The following is a 24,644-nucleotide window of genomic DNA, read 5'->3' as shown; positions in this document are numbered from 1 at the left end:
ATCACATAGCCACTATCAAAGTCAAGGCAGAGATTCATCCAAAAGCTAAAAGTAGAGCTACCATGTGAAGTAAGTCTAGCTAGCACCCTGAGATCTACGGGAGAACTCGAAACCAGCAGGCCACAAGGATGCTTACATCTGTGTTGACTGAGGCACTATGTCACAATAGCCAGAAATGGAACCAGCCTACATGTCCATCACAGATGAATGGGCAAAGAAAATGTGGTGTTATATATATATACAATGAAGTTTTTCAGTCTTAAAAAAAAAAAATGAAGTCAGGACATTTTCCAGATAATAGACAGAACCCCAGAGGATTCAGAAGATACTGTATGATTTCCCTCTTATGCAGAATCTAGATTTCAATGTGAGGTGGGGGTTAGTGACCAATAAAGGAGAGAAAGAGAGCTGAAGTGGGGAGAGGAGAATCTGGGGAAGAAAGGACAATGAAATTCGTGTGGCAAGAAAGCAGAAAGAACAGTGTGTGGGGAAAGAGGGCCGCAGGCAAAGGAAGAATGTGGGAGGCAGGAATAACAAAGAGTGTCTTAAAATGCCGAGAGAAACCCATCATTTTATGTACTAACTTCAAAAATCAAAATAATAGAGCAAAAAAAAAAAAAAAAAAAAAAAAAAAAAAAAAAAAAAAAAAAACGAGAAACAACTCAGAATTTAACTGGGTTTTTTGATTTCTTAATATCAGAGAAGTTTCTTGTGGCTAACTTTGATTTCAATCTACTGTTGGTAATATTTCCTAATTTACCCCAGCCTACCTGCATCCTGCTGGTGTAAGTGTGCTTCAGTTTCTGTCCCACTATGTCCCAGCTTGTCTTGAGCTGCTCCTTCAGATACAGGTGCTAATTATCTAAGTGACAAAGCCTGGCTATTTACATCCAACAGTAAAAACAACTTTGTGTCCTCCAATTAAACTGACTTTCCTGCTGACTAGGAGTCTAGCCTTCCTTTTCAAATGACAGTAAATTTGCTTTTGAAGTAAACACACTTAAGAGCTCTTATAGTGTTCATAGCACCATCAGCTCATTAAAGATTAGAATATCTAATTGACTAAACAACCTGGTTGTGTTCTTGCCCCCAGCTGCTCTACCAAATTACCACAAACTGCAGAGTTGAAAGCAACAAGAGAATTGTGTTCTTGCATACCAAGGTGCAAGAAACCTGAAGGTAGTAGACATGTAGTAGATTCTTCTCAGCTTCTAATGGTCACTGTCAGTCCTTGACATCTACAGTGGTTTGAATGTGAAATGTCTGCTATAAAGCCATCTATTTGAATACTTGGTGTCCAAAGGGTTGGATTGTTTTGGAAGATTGGGAGAGCCCTAAACAATATAAAGAAGACTACAGGTTTGAGGGTAGACCCTTGCCCACAAAATTGAAAGTAACTGTGGTGTTTTGAATAGGTTTAGCCCCCATACACTCATGTGTTGGAATGCTTGACCCACAGGGAGTGGCACTATTAGGAGGTGTGGCCTTGTTGGAGGAATGATGTCACTGTAGAGACAGAGATGGAGGTCTCACATATGTTCAAGTCTGGCCAGTGTGACACAGTCCCCTTCTGCTGAGCTCAGATCAAGATGTAGAACTCTCAGCTCCTTCTCCAGTGGTATGTCTGCCAGGATGCTTCCATATTTCCCACAATGACAATAGTGGAGTAAATTTCTGAACTGTATGTAAGCCAGCCCCGACTAAATGGTTTTTTTTAATAAGAGTTGCTGTAGTTATGGTGTCTCTTCACAGCAATAAAACCCAAACTAAGACAGTAACTCATTAAAATAATCTGTCTTTTATCTTGCTCTCTCTCCTTATTGAGGGAATACAACCTGGGGCCTCATAGACACTTGGCAAACAGTCTACACTGAGCAATGCTCCTCTGCCTTCTGAGTTCTTTTTTCAAGTGACATGCATGTATCTAAAGGGAGTGTCCCTCAAATTCAAAGGCACATATGAATTCTTTGTAAGCACACAGCCACATGTGTTAATGCAGACCTGCTATCCCTGCATGGAAGGCTGAGTCAGGATGATCACAAATTCAAAGCCAGTCTGGGTTACATAGTAAGACTCTGTCAAAAATAAACAAAATAAAATTTGGGTTCTAAGGTGAGTTTGTAGCTCTGTGGTAGGGTGCTTCCCTGACATGGATCTTGGGCCCAGTCCTCAATACCTTTTGTTTTAAAGCAGGGAACTTGGGGTGAAGCCTACTGTCAGTGGTAAAACTAGTTCAAAATACTTCAGTAAGATGATTTGAATGGGAAGAACCTTTTGAGATATTTTTTAAAAAAAAAATAAACCTACCTTACTATTTAGAGTTTTGAGATTTATGATGATGTGTCTGCAGCTTCTATTTTAGAGTCCCAGTTTAAAAATAGAACTAAAAGGTATTTCCAAAGAATGTTTTATGCTAGCTGGGAGGTAGTTAGCTGGTAAAGAACTTGCCTTGTAAGACACAAAAACCTCAGCATGAGTCCCAGAACCCACATTAAAAAAAAAAATCTGAATGTCAAAGAAAAGGGAAGAAGGTAGTGAGGGAAGGGCTTTGTAAGGGTGAGACTGGAAGGGGAGGAGGAAGGGGGTTGTGATTGTAATGTAAAGTGAATAAGTAATTTAAAAAATCTAGATGTGGTGGGTGTGGCTTGTAATCTCAGTGCTAACCAGACTTGTCTAATCTGTGAGATCTGGAGCAGTAAGAGACCTTGATTCCCAAATATGGTGAACAATAATACCCAGAGTCCATATCTGGCCTTCACACAAACCACAAATGCACCTGTACACACATGAAAATAATATGAATAAAGGAATACATAAATAAGAGAAAATAATTATCTTTTCTATAAAATATTTTATTTTATGGTAGAGGTTTTTTTTTTTTTTTTTTTTTTAAGAAAATAAATAGTTTAAAAGGCAAGGCCTTCTTCAGTAGCTCTCATAAGAGAATCCAGGGGTTACCCTATGTTTAGAATGAATCTATGTGACTATACACATTGTTCACATAAGACAGTAATAAGGTAATTCCTCTATTCAACATGCACTTCCTGAGACTAAGTGGAAAACAGAGTTGTACTTAGTAGAGAAGCACTGGGTTCCTTCTGATTATGGGTCTCTGTTGCTGCTGAAGCAAGCCAAATAGGTCCCAGTGAAAAGCCTTTGTTTGTCATGCTTGGAAGAACACCTGTCATCCTTGCTTCAGATGTGAAAAAAAACACCTATAAAATACAGCTGCTTCTGGGGCCGAGGGACCACACAGCAGCCTCCCTAATAGCTGGAGAGTGAGTCAGGCAAGGTTCCTTCAGGCCCCACTGGGTTTGACTCCATCTAACTTCTCCCTTGGCAGCTCTGTTCAGTTCTGCCAAGGCCCCCCGCTTGTCTTGTTTGCCGGCATTCTGTAATGTGGACTTAATTATGTTGACCCCAAAAGTACTTTTTAGAAGACGTTTGCCACAGAGATTTATTAAAAGGAAAAAATGATTACCTTCCAGATTTCGTTTTGTTTTGTTTCTTGCTGTTGAAGCTGCTGGGACACAGTCTTGAGCTATGGGGATAATGGATAATGGATAATGGTGGAAATAAATCCTTGCGGTTCTCTGCTAATGGTGATTGATGAGCTGATGGGAGCCAGTTGGTATCCAAGGAACAAAGCCAGATTTTAATAGCACTTTAATTCTGGAAAATTAGAACACTTCCTTGCAGAAACTCAAAGTAGGGATGGTTATGCAGCCATTCAACAACTGAGCCTGCTTTCGGGGAACAGGAAGCATAAATCCGGCCTTTGTCCTGGGTGGCTTGAACATGTCCACTTTGGATAACATTTTACATAAGAAAAGAGTTCTAGTAAATAACACATAGTTTACTCATGTGCTCAGTGAAGTGTTTAACTCTATCAGAAAATGTTCTCACTGACAATGCCTAAAGTTCTGAGTAGAATACTTTCTTATTATGAAGAAACATTTTTGACTTTAAGTCATGGTTAAGGCCAAGGATGACTCTGCCTTCTAATCCTGTAAGATGATGATGAACATTGATCCAAGTCAATCAGTCTTCATGGTAAACTAAGTGAGAAGCTGAAGAGGACTCTGGACTCCTCCAACCCTGTACCAAATAAAAAGTGAGATGCCTCTTGAGAAATGGTCTTACAATCTGTCCATTGTCCAGCTGCTGTAGAAACTGCCCCCTGGCTTCATTTGTGTCTCCAACCTGTCTCATGTATTTCACCCACCGACCAATTTATACTACAAATACAAAAGCCTTGTATGGCATCCTTGGTGGTACTTCTTATAGAAGCATCATTGAGCTTTGGTAGGCATCAGAGTCACTGATGGCAAGATAAACAAAGACAGACTGCTAGGCATCTCCCCAGTATTATTCCATAATAATGAAACAAGACCTGGGAATTCACATGTCCAACAACTCAGCATATCACACTCCACATTGCTGATCTGATGCTGCTGAGCCAGGGAACCCGCTCTGCAGAAGGAAGATCAACACACTTGATTTCCTTACATCATATGCCCTTCACAATCTGCCTGACCTCCATGAAGTACCAGCAAAGATACACTGCAGAGCTTTCTGTTCCTTGGGGCTTTCAGAGTTATGTGTTGCACAAATGAGGAATATCCTGACTGGTACCATCTGGAGTTGCTCAGTGCACAGTCTTGTATGTAGCCGCCATTAATTCACCTCCACACCATGCCTCCTTAGGAATACCTCCAGTCCCAAAATATTATACAGAATGTTTTGAGCAAACCATGGTTTGGGGAGCCTCAAAGCCATTGTCCATCCTCTCCTTTCAGCCTGCTTTACATTTACTTTCCCTTTTGAATGAAATTTTCATCCTATGTGTCCTTCATGGCTTCCCACAAAAGTACTTGTGATTAGAATTGCACTTAGATTAACCCTTTCTAAAACCTTTCCAACACAAAAAGCAAGAGCATTACAAAACCTGAATAGAAATGTAAAAATGCAGAAATGCCCAATCATCCTGTCAGAAGAAAATAAAACACATTCAAAACATGGGCTTGCTCTGCAAGGTTCCAAGGATTATCTTTTTAAAGAGCTGGAAACCTGGTAACAATGAGAAATGGTGAAGAAAGCTTCTGTGCATTGTCTTACTTTTTCCTAAATCTTTAAGAATCTGAGATGTTGAATAATCACATGGTACTTTAATGTTATTCTTATAAATATGTATTTCTTCAATAGAATGTGCAGACTTCTTAATATTTTTTAATTTTATACATTTTTTAATATTTTCTGTGGGGCTTTACATTTGGTCACATGATTGGTATGTAGGTATATAAAATATATGTATAAGTGCTAGGAAAAAAAGAATTGTTTTCTTTAGTTGTCTGACCCCTGCTAAGTCAACCATATACCAGGGAAGGCCCACTACTAAGATTAGTTGAGCAATACAAACTTGACTGGATGGGGAAGAGGGTGAGGAAAACTCAAAATTGGGTTTAAAGGTAAGGAAGGTAGAAAGGTTGGTTATGGGAGGAGCTGGGGTGAATATATTCAAAACAATGCATGAAATTCTCTAAGAGTTAATTAACTAATCAACTCTCTAAGAGTTAATAAAATACTGTTAAGAGTAAAATAAAATGTGAGTATATGCAAATGTGTTTTAATATATAACCTGTATCATTCATTATTCTCAGTGGCTTAACATTGCACAAGTCTGAATCATACAGATCTATGCATGCAGCTAGCACTGTATGCACCGGTTATATTACATGCAAACTCAATAAAGATGTATTATAGAGTGAATACAACACTTCTCTTTAAGTAAATGTATCCTTCCATGAAGGTGACAGCCAACGCCAATATCAATTCAACAACAGACTTACTAAAGGATTAAGGATTTAAAGTAGGAAAGGCAATCTCCATAGGATAATGAAGAAGAGAGGATTAATTTTAAAAAAGTATAGATCTGAAAACTAGGAAAAGATTATGTTGAACTTGTAAAGCTGTTCAAGATAGGAATTTCTATTTAAGAAGAAAAATGATTAATGCCAGTTAAAGATATTAGGTTGATTTTGGATTATTAAGAAGCCAGCCAAAATGATAAAACCACTGGCATGTTCTCTCAGAGTTAAAAAAATTTGGCTTTCTTTCGTTACTTATTTATATTTTTCATACCAAGCCTTGCTATGCTGAGTGATCCTACTACTTCAGCTTCGTGAGTTCTAGAACGACAGGTATCATACTTGGGTAGAAAATCCTTAATTTCTTCAAGGGTCCATTCTCATTTTCTCCAGCTTTTTGGGGGGTTGGGGTGCAGTATCATGGGTGGGGGTTGACTCCTTTATCCAAAATACATTCAGAAAGTGCCTGTTCTGTTAGACACTGTAAGAACTTCCACAGAAAGTTCAGTAGTAATTGCCACAAGCCTAAAACCTTGTTTGAGAAACAAAATTGTGTCCTATGAACTTGTTGAATGATTAAGAGAGCTGCAAGGCTGTATGGGTATACGAGAACATGAAGAGCACTCTGGTGAACCAGCGCTGGAAAGGGGGTATTATGAAAGATAGCTGAGAGGATTCCACTGAGGGCAGAAACAAGACTCTATACAGTATGAGTTTGCTGTTGCTTGTCACGGGGAGCCACCATTAAACAACTATATCCCAGCCATTGTCAATCTTTAAGTCACCCTGTTAAATCTTCCAGGTGCCCAGGAACAAGCTGATATACTTGAGGGCTAGAGAGAAGACTCAGTACTTGCAAGGGATCCCAGTGGATCCCTCATGCCCATGCCAGGTGGGCATCATGACTGTGGGTCATTCCAGCTTCAGGGGATTTGATTGTCTCTACTGGCCTCCACAGTCACCTGCATTCACATGCACAAACCCAAACACAGAGAAACATGCATACATAGAATTAAAAATTAAAGCTGGTCAGACATCCTGGAGTAGAGATTGTTCCCAGGCCAGTATGCCTGATCAAATACAGAACACTTTCTTAAATTTTCATTTCATACAAACATCAAAGACATTTTCAGTACATACCAGATAAACATTCAGTTTAAATACAACTAAAATATTCTGTATTTTTACCTCCTAAGTCTGGCTACACTCTGCAAAAGAGGCAGCTCTTCAAGTGTAAGTAAGGCTACAGAAAGAAAATGTGCAAATTCAAGTCAGTGCAGAAAGTGTTCATGAACCTCTTGTTTACAGTGAACACAGGAACTAACATTCCATGTAAGTGTTCCCAACACCTGAGCTGCCTGGGAAACTGGAAGAAGGGGCAAGTTAGAAGGTTTGCAGTTGTTAAAAGTCCAGCTTCGGGAAGTCCATTGGCACCAAACATCTGAGAACCTGATGTTTTCCTGGCTCCCCTAATTATGCCATGCACTTGAACATGGTCTCTTTGTAGGATATTGGAGGGGGGTGTCTAGGCTTTTAGAATATGGACAAAGATTCTTCTTTTGACTCAACAGGAATTGATGTATGATTTGAGAACTTCTCAAATAAGGATAATAATGAATACTGTTAGTGCTTTACAATTTACAAAAACCTAACATGAACTTTGTTTTATTTGTCCTCAAGACATGACTGTCTAGATAGAGAAAGCAAGTATTTTACTTTCTACATTCTGTACATGAGACTACTGACTCTCAAAAAGCTACTTCTGATGTCCACGGTCAGAGAGAACACAGGATGTCAGGACCAGGGTTCAAGCTCAAGCTCTTGACCCTCAGTCACATCATGTCACTGACAGCCCTGTCCAATGCCACATATTTACTAGACCCCTCAATCTTTGCTTCTTTGTGTTTCCCATTTTTCTTCTAGCTCAATTATTATAATGTACAATTTCTAAGCAACTGAGCTTGATGAAACCCCGTTGAAAGGATTATTGGCCTGGGTCTCTTCTTGCATCTTTCCCCAGGGTCTCTTCTTGCATCTTTCCCCCACAACCCTTTGCACCCATACCAAAGGTCAGGATCTAAACCTTCAAGGAGAGTGTGAGATTAGTTCAGTAGCAAGGTCTTGTCTAATGTATGCAAGTCTCTGGGTTCAATCTCCAGCACAGCAACAGAAACAAGCAAATATAATTAATTAAATATGCATGCAGTCAACAAGAGAGGATCCATGAGGATTCTTCTTGCTCCTAAAGAGCTAGCAGAAGGCGAGATGTCTGTCTTCTACCATGCTTGACTAGTCTCCGCTTTTACTCTTAGGCTCCCCAAAACTTCGCTGAGAATCAGTTATTGTGTAAGACTGGCACCATCTCCAACTCACTACTGCTCCTATGTCTATAAATATTTTAAGAATAATAGGAAATTCCACTTATCAGCTTTCATCCATGACTTGCTTCCTAAGATCTAACCCTTTCAGATATGGAAATATATCAGGGTTAATGAAACTAAGCTTACTTCAGAAGACAACAGCAGAATAGTAAATGTGCTCCATGTCCATAAGATATCCAAACTCCCCCTTCCCCAAAAAATAGGTTTGTGTGTGAAATTGAAAAGCAATCTAAACAGGGTTGCTTCCCACACCCCACATCTCCCCATACAGAGAACACTGTACACATGGACAATCCCTCATCCAACTATCCCACAAAACTGTAAGGGGAGTGAATTCTGGGAGCACATAATCACTGGGGTCATAATAACCTTGCCAGCAATTGAACTTTATAGTGATGTATGTTCTTTTCATTTGGTCATCTGGTGTTGGAGCATAAGCAGTCTTGTCTGAATGAGAGAACTTAAGCATGGAGCCCCTTTTGTTCTGGATGAGTCAGGAATGTCAAAACAAGAAGGGGCAGTTAGGCAGTCTGTAGCCTTCAGCCTTAGAAAGGTGGGCACCATGTGGCTCAAAAAACAAAGGCTGGAACAGAAAAAAAAAAATAATGTGACTCTTCCTTCAGTGGGACTCAGAGCATTTTGGTTTTGTTTGGCTATTCCCAGTAGTCATCTGGGGAGTAGATCTAGGAGATGAGGGCACTGAATTCATGCTATTCTTACCAAATTCCAGCCTCTTCCTTCTACAAGTGGGCAGGCATTTGGCTGGTAGGCTTGGAACAGCCAACACATTGTATCTCTATTCTGAAAGTAGAAAATTATTCATGCTTCTAAGAATGCTTTTCACAGCCCTCTTCCTTCCTGTCAGTTTAAACAACTTATCCTTTCCCTGAGAAGTCTATGTCATTCTTCTCCACATTGTTTTCCACGGCTCATCCAAACCATCAATTATGCCCTGCTAGGAAGAGAAATAAAGCCAGAGAGCTGTATGGCCGTTCAGAGAATTTAGCCTACTTCACTCACCTCTTGACATGTGCTCATGGGAAGGAAGGCAGGCTTAGGAAACAAAGAGGCAAAACCACTGGTGCCGTCCATGTGAAGCACAGAGATTTCTATTTGTGTGACAGACAGACGGGCAGTGAGGACACGGCAGATGAAGACATGGAAGAAACAGGCTATAAAGCTATATGCATATTTCAAGACATGAAGCACCTGAAGCAACCTCTGTCTGATCCTAATGTAGGTGTTTTAGTCACAAATCACTATTTAGGTCAAAGAATATGCTTGAAAGTGTTGAAAATACAGATAGGAAACTGGTTGTGGTAGTACAGATCTGTAATTCCATCACCTGCAAACAAAGGATGCGTGGTTGGGAATCAGCGGCCAGCCTGGACTACAAAACAAACAAACAAACAAAAAAAAAAAAAAAAACAAACAAACAAAAAAATCCTAGAAACATATTTAAAATGAAATGTGCCCTGGAGATGTTGCTCAGTTGGACTTGGCGTCTTCCTCTGGTACACAACCCACCCCAGTAGCATAGAAACACAATCCCAGCACTTGTGAAGTTTAGACAGAAGGAAATGAAACTTTAAGATGTTTCTCACCTACACGATAGGATCGAGGTCACCCTGGAATATGTCAGATCTGTTCTCAAAATAAAAACAAACAAATGAACAACAACAACAACAAAAACCAGTGTGGAAGGCTCTCCAGTGTTTCTTAAACTTATCACACTAGATGTTTTACAAAGAACTTTCTTCGTGATCCAGTCAGTGATCCTCTGAAGCAAGCAGGGGCACCTCATTTTGAGATGAGCCTGCTTTGTCTTCATACGTAGCAGAACCATGTGTTTTAATTCCTTGCCCTGCATTTCTTTTCACCACAAGGGATCCATTATCTACAGATAACTTCAGCAAGTGGATGTGACTAAAGCCAGTCTTGGACTGCTGTGCATACTCAAACAGAAATCTATGCGTCCAACTTTGAGTGTCCACTACAGAAGTGTGAGAGCTCTGTCTATAACTCCATGTCAAGCTATAGTGCCTGTGTCAAAACGAAGGACAAGAATACGCATCCCAGTGACTCAAGAGACAAAAGACTCATCCAGAAAGAATGTCTGTTCCCCATAACTAAATGCTTACATTATACACAGGGCAAGATTTTTCAAAGCCAACTCTTTAAATTTTTTTTTTCTTAAGCAACAAAATTTAATTCTGTCCACTCAACCAAATGTCAGGGTCATCCAGGACTTGTCTTGGGTTTGACTTACAGTCATGACTAGAATAAGGAAAACTGTTAAAGTAAACATGGATCTGCTAAATGTCAGTGAGAAAGGGACCTTGACAATGAGCTAATTCAAATCTCCAGGGAAGCTGAACCAACATCACACACCTAGTTGCTTGAAGAGCCACTTCCTTTGCCATGAGCAAACCTAAGTCTGCTTGCTAAAACTGAGGGAAACAGTCTGGCTCTGCTGGGTCTGGAGGGCAATTTAAGGCAACACATTAGAAGCCTGAGCCAGTCATGTCCTACCTTATGCTTTACTTAGTAAGTAAGCAAAGCACGCCATCAGGTTCATTGTGCTTAGTGCAGATATCTACGTTTAGAATTTTATCCTATAGCTCTGAGAAAATTTTCACATTTATGGTACTGAAAGTCTCTCTAATAAACTAACAAACATGCAGTTGACTTATTGCTCTACAAAAGTCACCTTTGGTGTTGAGGACCGCACTAGTCCCATGTTGGGGTGGCCAAAAAATGTCTCGGCCTGAGCAAAATGTTGAGGCCCGGGCCGACCCATGTTTGGGCGGCCACTGTATCCCGGCCCAAGCTGCCGCTCCGGTCTTTAGGTCGGGGGTTCAGCAAGAGCGAGGGTGACGGCAGATTCTACCTAATGTCTGAGATTCGTCTCTGATGATCCCTCTATAGTCTCTGATCTCCATCTATATTCTCTGATCTCTGGTTCTGTCTTCTATCGTCTCCCTAATGTCTTCTCTCTGCTGTGTCTCCCTAATGTCTGAATCCTACTGTCTGCCTCTGCATTTTATATGTCTTACTTCTAAGCCACGCCTCTAAGTTACACCTTTAATCATGCCCTTAGGTCTTGTCTCTCACTCTGATCTCTATACTTCTAAATCATACTCTTAAATTACACACCTTTAATCTCACACACCTTTAATCTCAATGTATCTAAACCAAGATTATCAGAGTGTTCTCAGCTGTTGTAGGCTATTGTAGTTTAAATCTCATGTCAGGGTATATGGCTCAAGATGGCTGCAAAGCTGATAGCCGCTTTCAGCTAAAAGTCGGGCCCCCAACACTTTGGTATGTATGGAGTATGTCTGAGAAGCTGTTCTTCTGAGAAAATGCCAAGCTTCACAAGATATTCAAAATGAACCATTCCTCCAAGTGGAGAGCAAATGGTTTCTAGCAAATTGACTTCGATGTGAAATAGAAAACAATGCATGTCAGGACCTTTGGTTTCCCCGCTGAACATGTGATGTTGCTAGGAGCTTAAATGTTTGGTTTTTCTACAATAATTCCCTTTCTTCACAGATGTCCTCTGGCCCATTTCATTTGTATGCTAACTTTTCAAGTGTTAAACGAAGTCGTCTTTATCAGGTTGTAAACATCTAGATTATAGTCTGCGTTAATATTACACAGCATTTCTGGGTTTTAAATTTTTTGAGTAAGAAATCAAACAATGGGAGTGCTGCAGTGGCCAGGTGCATGGCCGAGTGCTCGTGCCCTGTCGTGGGGCAGGATGTGTGGAAGTTGGGGTGCGTGTGCTAAGTTCTCCCCGGCAGGACACATAAACCTCAGGCACTTCGGGACATTTGGAGCTTGGACTTGATTGTGGGTTATTCTAGCAGATTCCCAGCAGGCAGAAGGGCAGCCAGGAACCTAAGACTTACTTTACTGTGGTCCTGGAAGGTACCCGGAATCCCTGGTTGTGGGGCCAGTGCAGGAACAAAGGATGTGTCCTCTTTACCTGGTTAAACTGGTCGAGTGTGGCAAGGATGTTTCTGCAGCTTTTTTTTTTTTTTTTTTTTAATGTTGTAATAGTGACACTTTTCTTCTGTCTGTAGTATCAGGATTTTTGTTGTTTTGTTTTCGAGGCAAAGTTCTCTGTAACAGTCCTGCCTGCTTTGTAGACCAGGGTGGCCTCAAACTCAAAAGAATCCTCTGCCTCTGGATTGCTGGGATGAAAGGACCACAATGCCTGGTGTTGTATTTCATTTTTAATGTACCAAGACTTTATTGGGAGATGGTAATTTGTGAAGAAAAGCCCTTATAAATTTACTTCATATGCGATTTTCAAAGTTAAAAAAAAAAGAAGAAGAAGAAAGAAGAAAAAAAAGGAATCAAACAGTGAGCTGGAGAGATGGCTCAGCAGTTTAGAGCTCTGACTGCTCTTCCAGAGGTCCTGTGTTCAATTTCCAGCAACCACATGGTGGCTCACAACCATCTATACGGGGCCCTCTTCTGGTGTGTCTGGCGCATGAGTACAGCAACGATGTACTCACATGCATAAAAGAAATAAATCTTGAAAGAAAGAGAGAGAGAGGGAGAGAGAGGGAGAGAGAGAGAGAGAGAGAGAGGGAGGGAGGGAAGGAAGAAAGGAAGAAAGGAAAAAAGAAAGAAAGAAAGAAAGAAAGAAAGAAAGAAAGAAAGAAAGAAAGAAAGGAAGGAAGGAAGGAAGGAAGAAAGAAGACAGCTTTGAATACAAGGAAAACTGAAGACCTATTATTCTTTGTCCAAAGGTTGAAAGAGAGGGAGGGGTACGGCTCAGTGGTACATGAGTGGCACGTGCCTCGCATGTATAAAATCCTGGGGCTGGTTCCTGATGCCATACTTTTAAAAAGAGTTTTAAAATAGCAAGATGGATTCATTTGCATTTCTGAATATCTTCTTTCCCTCAAAATTGACAAATATCAGTATCATCATAGAAACTGTGCTGGGGAGCTATTCAATGTGGGTATATAAAGTATGGGTATCTGTAGAAGAATCAGAGAAGAAATCCCAATAGTAAGATGTCCAGAGCTGGGTATGGTAGCACATGCCGGTGGGAACCAGAGACAGGAAGTTCAGAAGTATGAAGCCAGCCTGGGCTACATAGTGAATTGAAGGCCAGCCTCTGGTGCATACTGAAATCCTGTCTTAAAAAAAGAAAACTCATAGTGTGATAATGAGAGTGTGCCCCCCTCAAACCTGCCCATGCAAGCCTGGTTTCTTGTGTTAGAGCATGATAACAGGTAAGAGGTGAGCAGTGGCTTCAGATAAAGAATAGTGTAGGAATCACCCTGCCATTGGCTGATAAAGGACAGCCTCAATGCGAACGTTCCTGTCTTGATTCCAGTAGACAGTCCTTCATCCTCAGGCTCATCTAAGTCGGCGTTCTTACTGGCTTTTCCACTCCATACGTCTGTTAGAAGAGGTGAAGACAGCTGCTCCTATTGGGATACACTGGCCTGCCTTTTAAAAAGAACATTTGACAGATAGATTGATTTTGAAAAGTTATGCCGTATGTTTTGAGTGCCGTTTTTCCATCCACATCTCTTCCCTGATCCTTCTCACCAACCTCTACCCACCCAGCTCCATTCTTTCTCTCTCTTTAGAAAACAGACAAACAAAACAGAAAAAAAGAGCGCTAGAAGCACACGCAAACATAAAAACACAAAATTGGAAAATATAATATATAAGTAAAGGGTCAGTGAGATTTTTTTAAAGCCAAATAAAGCAATATGAATCAAAAATAAATTTCCAGAATAACCAATGAGCTCATGTCTTGTTGGCCTTCTACTGCTGAGCATGGGGCAGACCGTTAAGTGTGGCTTATATACCTATCCCATAGGACTGGTTATTCCTTTGCACATGGCTGTCAACTGGAGATTGCTTCTTGGTTAGGGATGGGAGCTCATGCCCTCGCCCCCCTCTCAGTACTGGGGCCCCACCTGGCTTGAGCCTATGCAGATCTTGTGCTGCTCCATTCTCTGTGAGAACACGCATGTGTCAGCGCTGTTGTGTTTTCTCGGCATCTCCCATCACCTCTGGATTTATTTTATTTATGTATGTGTGTGTATCCATGTGTGGGGGTGTCCTTAAAGCCAGAAGGGAATGTCAGATCCCTGGAGCTGGAGCTGGAACTGGAGTTAGAGGCAGTGGGAACACCTGACATGAGAGCCAAGAGCCAAACTCAGATCCTGAGAAAGAACAGAAATGTTCTTAACCACTGAGCCATATCTCCAGGTCAACTGGCCTACCTTTGAAAAAAAAGGAATTTCTGAAGTATACTCAAGGAACAATACATTACCTGGTTCTAGGGGAAAGAAAGCAAAACCATGCTAATAAAGCACCATTTTGGAGCTGAAGAGCCATGTATTTTCATTTAGTATCCATAAGATGTTCTGAGATGCCTTTTGCTCTTACGATTTTCCTTACAGTGGGTGCAGAGAAAAAAAATAGGAGCTAGATGAACAGGAAGAGAAACAATGGAAGATAGAAATGAAGCATAACAGGAAGGAAGCGAGAGGAGAATAACCCCAAGGTAGAGGAGCTTACAGACATAAAGGGAAGGAAACAGACTGGAGAGATGGCACAATAGGAAAACCCACTTGTCATGCCAGCTGGAGGACCTGAGTTTGCAGAAGCCCTGTGAAAGACGGTACACAGCACAAGCATCTGTAGTCCCAGTACTCCTGCAGGGAAATGGGCGGCAGAGACAGGAGTCTCCCAGAGTCTCCCAGGCGCCAGTCTAGTGTACACTGCAGAAAAACATCAGCAACCCGGCTCAAGAAAGGTCGAAGATGAGGGTGTTCTCAGACCACCACACATTTCCTTTTAAAAAGGAAATTCTGAAGTACACTCAAAAAAAAAAACAAACAAAAAAACAAACAAACAAACAAAAAAAAAAACAATACATTACCTGATTCTAGGGGAAAGACAAAAGGCATTTTTTTAAAAGGCACCATAGCACATAGGTACCTTCATACACACATACATAGACACACACACAATGTATACATACCAAGAGGGGGAAGAGAAGTCCGAAGTCCTAATACAAACTATTTTTTTTCACAGTTTAATAAGCATTGGGCTATGGCCTCAAGACATATCACTGTGCTTGAAAATGTTAACTAGATGCTGAGTCTCTATGTAAAACAGTCACTGTTTGGTTGTTTTCCTCAGAGCTAAATACAAAACCTGTTACTAATGATACTTGTCAAAGTTAGAGAGCCTTAGCTCAAGGGGTTACTCCTTTCTGATGGACGTTCATCCATGCAAGAACATAGATAAAGATCAGAAAAAGCCAGTTGACCCAAACTAGGCAAAGTGTTTCCTACTCCAAGAGCTATATACTCCAAACGTACCCGTTTTTCTAAGCATAGATACACCCTCACATTGCTCTCTAGCCCTAGTCTTCCTGATATGCCCCCCAATCTAGAATATTAAGTTAGAATCAGGAAATTTCCCCTTACACTATCTATATTTTGTATGGACTTATAGATTTCCCAAATTCCCTTTCTGGTACTTTGTGACCCTATGCTGATGTCCTGGGTCAACATCTGAATTTAGCAATGTCTGACTGCTATGCAGTTGTTACACAGCCAGTAAGTAGTAACGACCATTGCACTCATTCGACATATTTGTAAACAAGACACAGAAAGGTTAAATAATCTGGCCGAGGTCTCACGGTAAACAAGATAGCCAATGCCAGAGCTTGGGCAGCAGATTCCTACTCAGTCTCTAGATCCTCTTGTTGCTTCCTTCTGATACTGGCCTCAAATCGATGCTGACCAATGAGAAGTGTTTGTTCTTAGAAGGCATCTTGCCTGGCCACTCCTTCATATTTGGGTTCTGCATTGGTGAGCACAGCGGTTAAAAAAAACAGAGCCTTGAGATTCTCTGCTAATCTTATATCGCATGTAAGGTAATTCACTCAAGCAGCACAAACCAGGTAACTATGAAAAACAGGTTAAGCTTTTTAAGAGAGACCAGATGATTGCCCCCCCCAAGAAGGTATGACAACCATATGGAGCCTTTTCCAATTGGTGGTAACTGCAGACAGTGGAGAGTAATCTAAATACCGAAATCTAAATGTGCATGAGGCTGTTTAGCAAAGTTGCTCATAAAGAGTATTCGTGTTCTGTAGGGAACTCTAGGTTATAAAAACCTTTGTAAAGCCTTTCTGGAATAACTAAGAGCATTCTCTATCTCTCAAAGAACGGTCAATGCATGTGTGGTTGCCAGAGCGACAAAGAGGCTTTGCTAATGTGGACCTCCTTCTTCTTTCCAGATCTTGGCCATCGTGTCTATCCTGTTCATCGTTCTTTCCACCATTGCCCTGTCTCTCAACACACTTCCGGAGCTGCAAGAAAAGGATGAATTTGAGCAACCCAGTGACAACCGGAAGTTGGCACACGTAGAGGCTGTGTGCATTGCTTGGTTTACTATGGAGTACCTTTTAAGATTCCTGTCCTCACCAAATAAATGGAAATTCTTTAAAGGCCCACTGAATGTCATTGACCTCCTGGCCATCTTGCCATACTATGTAACCATCTTCCTCACCGAGTCCAGCAGAAGTGTGCTGCAGTTCCAGAATGTGAGACGCGTGGTCCAGATCTTCCGAATCATGCGCATCCTCAGGATCCTGAAACTCGCCAGACACTCAACGGGCCTTCAGTCTCTGGGCTTCACTCTCAGGCGGAGTTACAATGAGTTGGGTTTATTAATATTATTTTTAGCCATGGGAATAATGATATTTTCCAGCTTGGTGTTTTTTGCTGAGAAAGATGAGGATGCTACAAAATTCACCAGTATCCCTGCATCATTTTGGTGGGCTACCATCACCATGACCACTGTGGGCTATGGCGACATTTACCCTAAAACACTGTTAGGGAAAATTGTGGGTGGCCTCTGCTGCATTGCAGGAGTCCTGGTTATTGCCCTTCCTATACCCATCATTGTGAACAATTTCTCTGAGTTCTATAAGGAGCAAAAACGCCAAGAGAAAGCTATTAAAAGGAGAGAGGCTCTTGAAAGAGCCAAAAGAAATGGAAGCATTGTTTCTATGAACTTAAAGGATGCCTTTGCTAGAAGTATGGAACTGATAGACGTGGCTGTGGAGAAGGCTGGAGAGTCAGCCAATACCAAGGACTCAGTGGATGATAATCACCTGTCTCCAAGCCGGTGGAAGTGGGCCAGGAAGGCGCTGTCGGAAACAAGCTCCAACAAGTCTTACGAGAATAAGTACCAGGAGGTTAGCCAAAAAGACTCCCACGAACAGCTGAACAACACTTCTTCCTCCAGCCCACAGCATCTGAGCGCCCAGAAGCTGGAGATGCTATACAATGAAATCACCAAGATACAGCCGCATTCCCACCCGAACCCAGACTGCCAAGAACAGCCGGAGAGGCCATCTGCATATGAGGAGGAGATAGAAATGGAAGAGGTGGTTTGCCCACAGGAGCAGCTGGCTGTGGCACAGACCGAGGTCATCGTGGACATGAAAAGTACCTCCAGCATCGACAGCTTCACCAGCTGTGCCACTGACTTCACAGAGACTGAGAGATCACCCCTGCCACCACCCTCTGCCTCTCATTTGCAAATGAAGTTCCCCACAGACCTCCCAGGAATGGAGGAGCACCAAAGAGCCAGGGCACCTCCATTCCTTACACTAAGCAGAGATAAGGGGTCTGCTGCCAGGGAGGCTGCACTGGATTATGCACCAGTTGACATTACTGTGAACCTCGATGCCGGGGCTTCCCATGGTCCTTTGCAACCCGACAGTGCCAGCGACAGCCCTAAGAGTTCGCTGAAAGGGAGCAACCCCCTCAAGTCCAGATCCCTCAAAGTGAACTTTCAGGAGAACAGAGGCAGTGCACCTCAGACCCCACCTAGCACAGCCAGGCCACTGCCAGTAACCACAGCCGACTTTCCACTCACCACCCCCCAGCACATGAGTACCATCCTTCTAGAAGAAGCCCTCCCCCAGGGACAGAGACCCTTGCCGGGGGATGATGTTTCGGCACACTGTCAGGGACCATCCAAAGGTCTATCCCCACGATTTCCCAAGCAAAAACTGTTTTCTTTCTCTTCTAGAGAAAGGAGGAGCTTCACTGAAATAGACACTGGAGAAGACGAAGACTTCTTAGACCTCCAAGGGTCAAGACCAGACAAGCGAGGAGAGCCTAGTCCCAACTGCTTAGCAGACAAGCCTGGCAATGCCAGAGACCCTTTAAGAGAAGAGGGCTGTGTGGGTTCCTCCTCTCCCCAGAACACAGACCACAACTGTAGGCAAGACATTTACCAGGCTGTGGGTGAAGTCCCAAAGGACAGTAATCAAGAAGGGTACAAGATGGAGAACCACTTGTTTGCCCCAGAAATTCATTCCAACCCAGGAGACACAGGTTACTGTCCCACTCGGGAGACCAGCATGTGACTAGTTATAAAAGCAATAAAAGAAAAAAAAAACCTTGTTTCTTAAAAAATGCGATTAATGATGCCATGAACTAAAATATGAGAGACCCCCCTCCCCCTAATACCCGTGCATAAAATGTTATTTTTGCATGGCATGAACAGTTTAGTTTAAGTACTGTTTAAAGAGTCCAGACTGCATTTTGTAACAAACAAAACCGAGTCCTGAGTAGGGAGCAAATAAAGAGCTCTCTCAGGACCCAGGCTCGGCCTTGTCTGACATTTTTCCTCCCTTCGTTTCCAACGGTAGGCAGGTTTTGCAGTTTTAACTCTTAACTCCCAATGAACTTTAGAATTTACACATGAAAGGGTGAAATGTTGTGGCATGAGTTCATGCTTATGGGGAGTGAGGTACTTTCACGTACAAACCGCGTAACTTTGTAAATAGGCCTGGATGTAAACATGTCTCGGCCATGCGGACACAACGTTTCTGAGACACAGGTACTTCCTTCGCAGCTACTGCCTAGAGGAGCTGTCCAGACTTCCTGTTGCAAAACTGTAACCTCTTCTTAACCCATTTTGTGCATCTTGCTTTGGATTATAAAACTCTTATGTTTGTTTAAAGGAATACAGGATTTTTATTTATTTAGGATATAATTTGAAGGGTATGTTTATATGTATTTTCATTTATTTGGGATACAACTCACAGGGTATTTTTCTTTTTTTCTTGTTTTTGCTTAGTTGTTGCAATTGTGATGTTCTTTATAAATTATGGACATTAGTAAGCTTTAATGATCAGATATCAAGTATTTGGAATTTAAGCTTGAACTTTTTCCTATAAACTAAATATCATGTCATAGACTATTACAGAAATTCAGTTTACATAAACATGAAAATGTACAGAAGGTTCTACTATAAAATAAAAATTTTAATCGGTATTCCACATTTGGAAATCACCTTTAAAACAATGTCTTTTGGCACTCCAAACATGGCTGTAGTTTCCTCTGGTGTCCAACATACAAGAAAGATCTGTAAAAAAAAAAATGGAGATTCCATAAAATGATTTATAACAAATTAAAAGTAGAGCCCCCTTAAGTGACAAAACTGGTCCCAGCATGAGTTACCATGCTAGGATCCCAGATCTGGGCTACTAAATAGTTTTCAATATAGGGTAGAGACCTAAGATGACAGTACAAGGTGCAGAACGATGTTCCTGCAGACTTTGAATCCTTCCCAAGCCTGGCTAAAACACTCGAAGTAACTGCAACAACTGGACAGGCTCTCAGGTTTCCAAGCCTGGAACCTCTTTAAGAGAACTTTCCTTGCTGAAAGTCACGCCAGGCATTTTCTTACTGAGAACACCAAATCCGGAGGCACTGGGCACTGGAGGATCATCGGACCCACCTTGTTTTGTGGAAATCAAGGCTCTAGTTACCGATGAGCAGCTAGCAGCTGCACAGTCTCCAGGAAGACTCCAACCTCTTGGGATCTCACTTGCATCCAAGTAAAAACGTATACCAAATTATTCCTAAGCCCGCTTAAGTGCTCAAATTAACGATTTCTTAGTTTTCTGGCAATGCTCAGGTTTTGCAGCAGCACAATGCATTTCGAACATGTGCAGGGAAATGGGAAACTGCCAGCACAAACTACACAATGTATTGTTTCTGGGGGGAAAAATCTAAATTTTGTTCTTTTTTTTTTTTTAAAGGAAAAGTGTTTAGAAAAGATAGCCCAAATATTTAGAATCTAATATAAGTCTTTAATATTTCTTAATTAACAGGATCTGGTCATTAAATCTCAGATAATGAAACAAATTTTGATTTTAGTTAAAATCTAAGCAGTCCTGATATTAAGACAAATTTTAAATATTTCTTTTGTTCCATTGTGTTTAAGATTTCTTAATGGTTTTCATGTTTGTTTCAAAACAAAACCTTTAAGAGTTTGTGGTCATTAATTATTGATATATTATGAATACTTCATTTTGTGTCTAAAGAGTAAGTGTTGATCAGTTTTTGTAAATCTAGAGTATTTGAATTTTCTATATATAGTTTTACAAAGTCAAGCAGGTATATCTACTGTTAGATGAATAACAAATAAGTTATGAGGATCATTGTCTTCATACAGCCTCATGAAGCAGTTATTTTCTAAGGCCTCCTATTGATGAATCTATTTTTTTTATTCAGCTGGCTTCATAAGTGGACTTATTGCCCTGTAATATGACCACTGTCCCACGTTCCATGTCTGTCAGGCTTTCTACTGAGAACCCTGTCCCATAATGCTTATGATAGGGACCCTTACCCAGTCTCTGCTGTTTTCCCTGGAAGCATTTTTCCGTAAAGACTCTCTCCCTTTCATTTTCAAAGTTTGTTTAGAAGATTGCTGTTTGTTTTTTATGTTTTAAAGAATTGTTTTTAATCCCTTGGAAATCTCATCCTTTGAGTCTTTCTAGTTCCTGTGAGACAAAAGTCTTCAAGTAGGAGAAACAAATGAACACTTTGCTCTAAGAAATCTTTGACTGTGCTGTTTCACAAGGAGGTATCTCCCAGAATGCACCTGTGAACCCCTTCTAAACTTCAGCAAATGGCATCAAACTCAGAGGAGAATGTGTAAGTCTGGAGAGACCTGGATACATCTATCAAGTGCAGAGTTCGCTTTGAAGTCTTTTATGTTCTACATTAAAAGTTCAAGCCCATGTTGCAACTTACTACATGACATATATGTTTCGGAATTTTTAAACGCTGTTTTATATTGTGTATCAACTAGTAAAACTGACAGTCTTATGACTTCAAATACCTCTTTTGTATCCCTGGGAAACCATTGCCCACATTTAGGAAGGCCTGCCCGAAGGAGCTATTGGAAGGTTGTGCTTCCAAGAGTTCATCTCACCATCCACTAGCTCAGTGACCAGAGATAAATAACAATGAGAAAGACTATTTGAATGGTCTCAAAATAACATGGCCCCTTGGATGGCTAAGCTATTCCTACTGGCTCTCTCAACCAGTACAAATTGCCACAAGATGTTTTTAATTTCAAAGATAAGAGGACAGAAACGGGGATGCATTGAGTGCTGGAATACTGATGAATGGTGGAGAACCTGCCAAGCATGCATGACACCCTACTTAATCCCCAACACTGTAAAAGACAAAAAGGGGGAGAGAGGGGAAGAAATAAGGGACCTATAGGTCCACACATACACCATGTGGATTCCTGGGATTGACCTAATTGTTCTTTAAACATTTCACTAGAAATGCCCTTACTCTAACACAGTCAGCTGCTTTGAAGCAATATATGAGCAAACAGTATAGTGAGGAGACCAGATCTGATAGCAAAAGAGAGTTGGTGCCCAGGATCTGATTCCATATTCTCTTGCTAACATTCTTACTCCCATGCTAGCCACAGAAGTTTTACGATTTATTTTCCCTTGAAATTATAAAGGTTGGAGAGAAAAGCTTAGGTACATTCTTTCTCAACACTTTTCGGAATTATCAGTAAAGGTGGAGAAGTCTGCTCTTTGTTCTGCTCTAAACAGGTCACTGATGAGTGGCAGGCCCTGACCTCACATACACCATCTGGCTCTAAGCCTAGCATCCTAGTATATCACTGGAAAGGGGGTTCAATGGCTAAAATTATGTAAACAGAAAGAGTATTGATAAGATGAAGGTTTTATTTTAAAGTAGCAAATTTGTGGTGTAGTAAGAGCTACGAATCAAGTTAAGCACTTATGTTGGCCAGTTGGGAATTCTGGCGGTAGCATACATGGTCCTTCAATAAACAGAAGGCTCCATCCACTGTTTGCAAAGTTATGTGGCATAAGGCTAAAGAAAGCCACTTGATCTTCCTGAACAAAAGCAGAGAGAGCTAAAATTATCTCCAATCCAAATTAAAACACTTCACTTATTGAATGTCATCACTATTTTGCTGTTTACTTATTCAGTCAACTCTAGATGAACATCCCTCTCTCCTGTGCCCACCACAGTAGCCTGACAGAGAAGGATTCGGCTCTTAGCCTCATGAAGCCTCCTGCCACTGTCAGCTGCACCATTGATGGGAAGCTGAAGATACTTGTGGTTATTGCAAAAAGGTCACGTATCAGGCAGAAAAAAAAAAAAAAATCACCCAATGGTCTCATCAGAGAATTGTAGAACATACATAAGTTATCTTACTTTTCCAAAGAAGTATTTTTCTAAGAAATAGATGAACTGAATAAAGACTAATTTATAATTATATTTGAATCAAGTTTATTTTTCATACTTGAAATGGCAAATTGTTGATCTGATTACGTGAGGTCAGAAACTATCTTTGTTATCTGGTAAATTAAAAGATAATATTTTATGGCTGGAAATGAACCTTACTAGTAGAGTACTTGTCTGCATGAGGCCCTGGGCTCAATCCCCAGTACTGAAACAAACAAAAGAAAGATTTTAATTAGATATACTTCTTATCAAAATAACAGTCTGTCATGAGTAAGCAGAGCAAAAATTAATACTAGTAGGAAAGGAATGAAAAAATTTACATTTATGAATAAATTTAAAAATTTTTAATGCTTTTCTTCCTGCAGTCTCTTGGGAATGTTACATGAATATTTCATTATTACCCACTTAATCCTCTAAATTCTTAACATCTAAAAGCCAACATTCAAAAGTCCCCTGGTTTGGCTCAAAAATTTAATCACGAGGTCAAAGGAGATTTGCTTATTTTGCCACTGCAATGTCTTCCTCAAAGTATCAAACAGATAAATAGCAAGAAGATAGAGATAGATAGATAGATAGATAGATAGATAGATAGATAGATAGATAGATAGATGATAGATGGATGGATGGATAGATTGATAGATGATATATAGATAGATAGATAAATAGATAAATAGATAGATGATAGAAGAGAGGGGAGGAAAATGGGTTTGGTGGCACATGCTTCACTAGCACTTGGAAGGTTGAGACAGGAGAACCCTGAGTCTAAACACAGCTTGTCCCTACACAGGGAAGGGTTAAAGAAGAGGAAGAGCAGCAGCAGCAGCAGCAGCAGAGTGGTATATACTGGAGTTCCTACACTAAGGAGGCAGAGGCAGGCTAATCTTGAGTTCAAAGCCAGCCTAGTCCAGGCAGAGATACCCAGTGAGACACTGTCTTTAAAGAGAGAGAGAAAAAGAGATGGTAGAGGAAGAGTGAGAGAAAAGAAAGAAAATAAAAGAAACTATGAGATGTAATAGAAACGAAAATGTTTAAAGGACAGTTTCTAGTTTCTGCTAAGAAGAAGAAGGCCTTGGCTCTGCAGTTCTGGTGAGCAGCCATCCACACTGTAGTTAACACTGGGCTGGGCTGCAATCCTTCCGGTTTCAACAGCCATGTCCTTCACTTGTCTTTGTAAAATACACCCCATGAATCCTTTGTTTACCACTATCATTAACGTGCATTACCATCCTTAGTAATTCTAAAAATGTATTATATATATATATATGTACATATATATGTATAATATATATATACATATATATCATATATATGTATATATATTCAAAGCTAGTGAAAGAAAAAATATAAAAGAAGATTTTAAAATTTAAGTAATTAGTATTCTCATTTGGTGGATATACCTGTATAAATGTTGTACTTACAAAAATATACATGTATAAAATTTAAATACTTAGAAAACACATAAAGAATAAAAAAATCAAACAATTCTAGATTACTGTTGATACATAACAAAACTTTTCTGAGCATCTACAGTTTGCCTGAAGGTAACACATACAGTCACTCAATCTAGTTTACAGCCTAGCAGACTTTTTTTTTTAAATTTGAATGATTATGTTCCCGTGTGAAATCCAGTTTCACAGAGTAGGCGAGAAATAGTACAACAGGATGGCTACGTCTGTTGTCGAAGATCTCCAAGGTTCTTTCCATTTCCTTAGCACAAGGTGCTTACTTTCATTATTTAATCTAGTATCCAAATCCCACCACATAGTTTCTAAACATTTCAGCTTAAA

General features: G+C 40.6%; 1 protein-coding gene across 1 annotated transcript in view; it reads left to right on the top strand.

The window, feature by feature from the left end:
* Positions 1-19,607, top strand: part of Kcnb2 (potassium voltage-gated channel subfamily B member 2) — a 397,957-nt gene extending 378,350 nt beyond the window's left edge. Inside the window, exon 4 of the mRNA XM_076924323.1 lies at positions 16,545-19,607. Within this exon, the coding sequence (XP_076780438.1) occupies positions 16,545-18,689 (2,145 nt within the window). The 3' untranslated portion in view covers positions 18,690-19,607. The remainder of the gene's footprint in view (positions 1-16,544) is intronic.
* Positions 19,608-24,644: the final 5,037 nt, after the last annotated feature.

Source organism: Arvicanthis niloticus, chromosome 25, assembly GCF_011762505.2.
Source record: "Arvicanthis niloticus isolate mArvNil1 chromosome 25, mArvNil1.pat.X, whole genome shotgun sequence".
Classification (NCBI taxonomy): domain Eukaryota; kingdom Metazoa; phylum Chordata; class Mammalia; order Rodentia; family Muridae; genus Arvicanthis; species Arvicanthis niloticus.
The sequence above is the reverse complement of the archived record's forward strand: the minus strand, read 5'-3'. Positions and strand labels throughout refer to the sequence as shown.